This window comes from Perca flavescens, chromosome 7 (assembly GCF_004354835.1).
Source record: "Perca flavescens isolate YP-PL-M2 chromosome 7, PFLA_1.0, whole genome shotgun sequence".
Taxonomy (NCBI): domain Eukaryota; kingdom Metazoa; phylum Chordata; class Actinopteri; order Perciformes; family Percidae; genus Perca; species Perca flavescens.
Window position 1 is genome coordinate 9997810 of NC_041337.1, and position 7304 is coordinate 10005113.

General features: G+C 43.9%; 1 protein-coding gene and 1 long non-coding RNA gene across 2 annotated transcripts; both read right to left on the bottom strand.

Moving 5' to 3' along the window:
* Positions 1-361: 361 nt before the first annotated feature.
* On the bottom strand, positions 362-4733 carry scrt2 (scratch family zinc finger 2). Its single transcript, XM_028584053.1, has 2 exons — positions 4583-4733; positions 362-1161 (listed from the first exon to the last, which is right to left on the bottom strand). Exons 1-2 carry the CDS (start codon positions 4731-4733, stop codon positions 362-364), a joined length of 951 nt encoding a protein of 316 aa, XP_028439854.1.
* Positions 4734-6548: 1815 nt separating this feature from the next.
* LOC114558064 (uncharacterized) lies at positions 6549-6995 on the bottom strand. Its single transcript, XR_003692900.1, has 2 exons — positions 6807-6995; positions 6549-6706 (listed from the first exon to the last, which is right to left on the bottom strand). It is a non-coding gene; the product is annotated as an uncharacterized LOC114558064 (long non-coding RNA).
* Between the last annotated feature and the right edge of the window lie 309 nt (positions 6996-7304).

Below are 7304 nucleotides of genomic sequence, written 5' to 3' on the forward strand. Positions count from 1 at the left end.
GTGTGTGTGTGTGTGTGTGTATTTGCATACATGTCCGTGTGAGTGTATGTGTGTTTACATGTGCCCACGTTCCGTGCGAGCACATGTTGCTTAATTGTGTACAACTATCATCTACAGTCTCTATTTGGGGGAAGGTTGTTTGATTGTATGTTTCTGTGGACGATTAGCTACTGTGCAGGGAAAAAAATCCAGCATCTTTTGAAATTGTCTTTGCCATAATCATTAGAGTTTCTTCACGTAATCTCAGTGAAAATATTGCTTTCTAAAAAAAGGGAAGAAAAAAGGCATGGAGGGCAGAGTGAACAGGGTTATTGGTTGTGAACCTACAACAGGGGTTCAAAATGTAGCTTCTTCCTCGTGGTTAGTTTTCTGATCCAGAGTCGTCTTCGTCCGCAGAGCCCTTGAAGCAAGCTGACTCATAGTGCTTGTTCAGGTAGGACTTGAGAGCAAAGGTCTTATTGCAGCGCTTGCATCTGTAGTGCTTGAAGGCAGAGTGTGTTTGCATGTGGGCGCGGAGGTTTGAACGGTCAGCAAAGGCTTTGCCACAGTGTGCGCAGGCAAAGGGCTTCTCCCCCGTGTGTGAGCGCATGTGGCCTTGAAGGAGCCACGGCCGACTGAAGGCCTTGCTGCACACGTCGCACTTGTGCTTGAGGTCGTGGGTGAGGATGTGCATGGCCAACGCTGGCATGGACACGTACACTTTGTTACACGTGGGACACTTGCGGGCCATCTTGCTGTCGAGGCTGCGGTGCGTCTGCTTGTGTCTGCTGAGGTTGGAGGAGGTGGCATAGGTCTTGCCGCACTCGTTGCAGGAGTGGCGTGCCGTGCCAGCTCCCTTCTCCTGAGCCCCACCGTTGGCACTGCTGCTTCTCGAGCCCCCTCCGCGACTCTCGGTGTCTCCCTTTCGCCTTGAGCGCCCGTCAGAGATGAAGAAGGCATCCATGGTGTAACCCTCGGCCAGGGCCTCCGACTCACCGCTGTAGAAGCCGCTGGCTGTCATGCCAGACTGGGGGCTGTCGGGGTGCTTCAGGTCGGGGTCACAGTACTCCTCTCCGCTGCTCACCTGGGTGTAGAGGGGATCTGACACCGGCGAGGCCAGCTTCAGCTCCATCTTCTTCTCCCCCTGGTACACAGATGGCGTGATGTAATCCTGGATGTAGCCTGAGTAAGAGACACACGCAAACACAGTTGGCCAGGGGTTGTGATGGATAAGGACACAGTGACATGCTGGTGATTACATGATTATCATGTTGGATGATTGCCCTTCATAAGATGGTGAACGAGTGAGTAGCAGCACAGAGCAAATTGCATTTTTTCCAGAACTCAGATTGTACGCACAATAGTGCAGTGATGCAGGGAAACATGTCGCACGCAGCTGCATTTAGGAAGGGTGCAATCTTACAGTGAGGATGAGCACTAGATAATAGCTCATCAAAGAAGTCTCCTGTGTAGAAAGATGTCTCAAATAAATTAGTCTCATTGATAAGACCTTTTCTTCATTCAATGAATGTTCATGTTTCAACTCTAAACCTTAACAAATACCTTATTCCTCCAGAATTTTTATTTTGGCAAGGTGTTTGTATTTTTTTAATGTGAGTGTTTTGATTTGAAAGTACTTTCTAAATCAATTACTGCATTTTTTGGTTTTGGACCAGGTGAAAGTGTTTTACTTCCTGCTGCTTACATCCTGTAGGATTTCATGCTACAGTACTTTTAAGCATGCTGCAGCAAAGCACAAAGCACCACAAGTGATTTAAAATGTCCCCAAATGTACAGAGCATGACTTCAGAGAGATATATTTTTGTTGTTGTCATTCATGTCTTTCCTTTCCCACTGAAGCAGCCCAGTGCCAGTGGAGCTAAAAGGCTTGCTGGCAGCTAAATGCATCCAAACAGAACTCAATACATTCTTACGCTGTGACTCTTTGGAGCTGAATTAATACTAAATGTATTTTACCTACAGGGTTGATATTCAATCAATTAAAATATAAAATGTGTTGAAATTCCTTTCCTGAGAGAATTAGTGCATAACTGCAGAAAAAAAAAGCCAATTCCTAAGCACTGTGTGCAGCAAGCAGTGGAAATTAGGTATTGACTGCTTTTTAATGAAATTCAAAGTTTTGAACTGATCAATAGGCTATCATATGTAAAATAGTGCAGCTGTAGAGAAGATAGAAATAGTGCAAGGAACAGATCAAGTATCTGCGACACACAATAATAGTTTGTTGAGCACAGTGTGCTTGAGGCCTGATAATGTGAGACACGTTGTTTGGGAAGAGGGGGTCACCTGTCTGCAGCAGCAAGCACACTGAAGTGCCTTCAAGAAACAGGCCATTAAGAAATCAGTTGAAGTGCTCTCTTACTACAGCGTCTCCATTCCCAAGGGTTTCTGTTCACACACCCACTCTGTCAAAGACATGACCATGACACCCGGGGACAGGGAAACACCAGGCCCGTGCACACATTATTATTATGCTGCACTGCATGGGTTCACTGTTTTTAACTACGCAGATGGTGTTTGTCCGAGAGAGAGAGAGAGAGAGAGAGAGAGAGAGAGAGAGCAACACTTCTTTCTTTTTTTTTTTTTTTTTTAAACAATATTTTTAAAAAGAAGATATATTATCTTCTTTTTTTTAACTAAATTCTTACAATGTACAAATGCTGCAGCTTCAACAATATCCACCTGTTTTACAGTCACACTATAGACTGTTTGAATATAGCTGAAGGGCCTCTGCACTACGTACAACAACATATTTCTTTTTTCAACAAAACATACTGTGTCAATGTAAGCAGAGTTGTTGACTGTATTTCAATTACCCAAGGTCAGTCATGGAGCTCATCATTTAGGACCTGCGCTGTATCAGCCCTTACAGCTCATAGGCTCGTTTCTCTAATGCAAAGTAAGCATGTAATTAATGGACCCTCTCAGCCACCCCTCTTTGTTGTTCGACAGACACTCAAGTCAAATGTCTCCACAATGGGGGGAAAGAAAATCTCCTGGCACGGCAGAAGTGCTGATGTTAGGTATTTCAGCCACGCTGTGAATTCTTTTATTTCCCTTCTCTCTTTTTTTTGGGACTCAGCACGAAAAAGATCCTTTTGTTCAAATTAAATGCCTTTTGTCGACACCAATGTAGTGCCTTAACACACTTTTCTTCCTTTTAATGTAATGCTTATTTTTCATGGTGTTGAACAATAGATTCAGGAACAATAGAGAGCGACAAGAATTACATACACATGGATAATTTAATAAGAATATAAACTGGTGCAGCAGGAAATCTAAATAACATTCATTACAAGCTACTAAATATGCCTGGTAAATATATAGAAAATGCACGTTTTTATTTCTTGCTATAATTCCTTAGACTTTCCCCAGTTAGTTATTTCCAATTTATATTATCCATTATACTTTACAAACCAGTCCAGACATTTTTAATTCCTCTAATCCTGATCCACCTAAAATTCACTGAACCTCGTTATTGACGCGGTTGAATAACAGGTGGGCACCATCACAACATTAAGCTGTGGACTGTGAAGCCTCTCTCTCCGGGTAAATACCCTAACAAATCATAACAAAGACACAGATATGGCCTTTTAAACGTGGCCACAAAATGGAAGCGGCGAGCTTAAAGCAGAGCGTGAAAGTGAAGGTCGCCTCTCGGCTCTGAGTGGAGCTGACCGTGGCCGGTCTGTGTGTTGACCACAGTGCAGCTATGTGCCTTTCTTCATGTTTACTGTACAACCTCTGTCACGTGATCAGCCTCATTGCTGCCCCAAGCATTTTTGTCTCCTTTTTCTCCTTCGCTTTGCTATCCCTTCAGCCCAGCTCCCCACCTCCCTCCTGGCTGTACTGTACAGTGTGTTGATGTCTCTTGTGGCGGCGATAGGCCTGCATGGCTGAAACTCTAACCCCTGCTAGTTTTTAAACGCCCGGAAGGAAGAGAAAGATGTAGTGGAGCGATGGGGGTGGGGAAACTGTGCATGCTCCATTTGGATGGGAAGAGGGGGGCAAGGGAGGATCGGACCGTGATGGGAACTCAAGGACAATAACAGCTAAGGACAAATGTATCATCCGATACTCATCTCCTCATATTCATGAATTTCTTTAGTCCACATGATGACCAGATATAGTCAGCCTATGCGTGTTCAGCCACCACAGGGTTGGTGCAGTCATACAAATACGTAACTGGAGCTTCTCCTGATTATACACACGTTCTGTTCCCTATTTACATAAGCTGATCCGTGGCTGTGACCTGAATTGTGTCTGTCCTTCACTGGAGTCAAAAAACAAAAGTCTGGGAGCAGGGTGATGGGGGGTGGGGTACCACTAAAGAGGATTATTTAGGATATTGATTCAAAAATCAGCTGACTGCGTGTAACATTAATTTACACTCTACGAGTATGTTCTTGGCTGAGGGAAAAAAAAACAAAATCTCACACCAACACAAAAACAAAAGAGGATGCCATCTGTGCTAAGTGTGGAAATGTCAGACATGCTGAAATCAGCACCGGAGCTGTCTACAGGCAGGAGTGCTAGCACATCTTTAACTGGAGCGGGGCAGACTGGAGGCATGTTAACTCACCATTCTCGCTGAGACGAACCCCAAGGCTGGTCACCGAGTCTGTGATGGAGCGTGCAAAAGTGAACGAGTCGTCCAGGTGGTGATGATGATTGGAAGTGGCCGAAGAGAAATCATCAAGCTTGATCTTCTTCACCAAAAATGAGCGGGGCATGTTTCAATGGATAAAAACACAGAGCTGAGAAAAACGCATGAGAAAAAAATGAAAGACCCTCTGAGGAAGCACACGAGCAGAGCTGGCTTGACGGTAATCCTTGCGTTTAATGTGAAGACAACGGCCAAAAACATAAGATAAGAAAGAAAATGGAAACCAGTGGATAACAAGGCTGACGGCAATGCTGTGTGATACTCTCTGGCTCCCCCAGCTTCCCCCAGAAAAATAAAAAAATAAAAAATAAAAGCGATCCTGTTCAGCACTGGATAGCTCCTGTGATGCAGCAGGCTTAAGGGACCAGTGAGGAAGAGAAGAGATGGAGACAGACAGAGAGAGGAGGGAGAGAGACTGTCAGACTAGCTGAGATCAGCAATCACGCCAGCCTTTATATGGGGCACAGGCAGTGGAAGATCAGGTGGTGCTGCGAAATGGAGCTGCTTAGCTTTAATCCATCAAATGTCCCCGGGGACACACATCAAATTACTACTGAACCGTCTGTGCATTCGCACACAGACAGAGGAGAAAGAACACAGCCAGACCCCCACTGCCCCCACTGCTGCTCCCCCTTCTACTCCCCTCCCTCTTTCACCCCGCTTATGCTCCGTGCTCGGAGGAGGAGTAAAGGAGGAGGGCAGACAATGGAGATGTGCATGAGAGCACACTCAGTGTCCTGTCCCCCATTGTTTTCAGATGAAGTGGCACAGTTTATGTTTGCCTTGTACAGGCTCTGCCTCCCTCATGTCATCTCTGTTGCCTCAAACAGCCTCAAACGTTTCTGTCCCTTCTGTCCCTGTACTTGCATGCTGAGAGCACACGTACAGTACAGCAGAGGTTATCCGAGCGTCTGGGAGTGCTGGACCTTTTTCTTTAAAAAAAAAAAAGAAAAAGAAAAGCTGCACTGGATTCCAGCACTGTTGACGAGCGGGCTTTGGGGATGGGCTAGTGCTGCACTGCTCAGCTTGTCTCTCTCCCTCCCCATTACCGCTGCACAGATGTGTGTCCTGCCATGCGTGGCAGTGAATTATCTGATTAATTAATTACATCTTTTTTGATTAGGGTGAAATCTAGAATTAGATCCGTGCTTGCTAATGTGGCTAGATATCTCTGGGTTGGTTTTGTATTTGTGTGGACTTGTTAGCTGACTCATTTTACATTCCACGTTGTATTTTCATCATTAGAGATCAACATTTGTTGGTCCCTTGTTAGAATAAATGAAAGTAAAACATTCATACACAAAAATGAAATCTCGTTGCCGTTTGTAAAAGCAGCAGTGGAACGTTTTCAAGTGAAACAGAAATGATGCACCTGTTTGAGTCACTATCAACAGGAAACACTTGTTTGAATGAATGTTTCACTGCATTAAATCATCAAAATGATTGACTGCTAAAGGGAAACTAGCATTCTTTTCATGGTAAATCACATCATATCGGTGGAGGAAGTTTGGGCTTTAGAAAATACTGCAGATCTCTTGTCTTTTTTTTCTGTTCAACATTTTGTCTATTGTGTTTGGTGATGGTAAAGTCATGAAAAAGCATTATATAAAAGTTTTTAAATAGTCATCTTTGTAATATGTGTTACTGGTTCCGGTTAGTTTGCCAAGTATTTATTTTATTCATTTAAAATAAAGTCTTCAAAATAGTGAAATAGTTTAAATTGCTTTGTTTGTGCGTAAAAATCCAAAGATATTTAATCTACAGTCAAATGAAGCAAAAGAAATTAGACAAAACGTGATCTACAAATGAATTTCAGAGACTAATTGTTTCAGCACTGCTGTTAGGCTGGGCTGTCTGGATTCAAGCGCAGACACGGAAAAAGGTCAGAACAGGTATTGAGGTTTATTGAACACAAAAAATGAGTGATGCAGGTGCTGGATATCCCCTGGGGCTGAGAGCGGGCAGACAGGTGAGAAGCAGGTTTGAGAGAAGAACAAGGCTCAGACAGGCAGACTGGGCTTCCAGGGCTGTAGTGGGAATCTGGACACAAAAACACAAAAAGTCAAAACAAGGCTTGCAACAGGTATACAAAAGAAAAGCAGTCTTTGAAAACACTGAGGCTGGCCGTAGCGAGTGTTACCACTTGGGTGAACGGACGATCTGGCAGAGACTGGTTGGAAGGCTGGGGTTTTAAAACAGGAGAGGTGATTGCTGGATGTGAATCAGGTGAACAGGAAGCCACAGGTGTCTCGACGAGGAGGGAGAGAGCCAGGAGCGCCACACCCACTCAGCACATGACAGACAAAAAACAAGGGAGAGGGGAGAGGGAAAACAGACCGCACCATGACAACTGCATTAATTGTACATCTTTTTTTTTATTATTTCAACGGTCAAAATACCTCTCTGTTGCAATTCTGTTAGATAGATGAATGTTGGATATTCAAAATATTTACCAAATCATTTTTGTAGTTGCTTTATCACAAGTCACATTCAGCCATGAAATGTTTAAAAACAATAATAATGAAATACCACTTGTAGATTCATCTGGAAAAATTTCAAAAAGTCCCCCAACCGTCCTTTCCCAAAAGGTTTATCTTACAACTGAATTCATCTATTTAGCATTTACATGTTGATACGG

Bases quoted from the DNA above. Each gene is read 5' to 3' on its own strand.
- scrt2 (XM_028584053.1), bottom strand. From the start codon at position 4,733: ATGCCCCGCTCATTTTTGGTGAAGAAGATCAAGCTTGATGATTTCTCT. The intron at 1,162-4,582 runs GTGAGTTAACAT...TCTCTTACTCAG, and splicing joins GGTTCGTCTCAGCGAGAATG to GCTACATCCAGGATTACATC.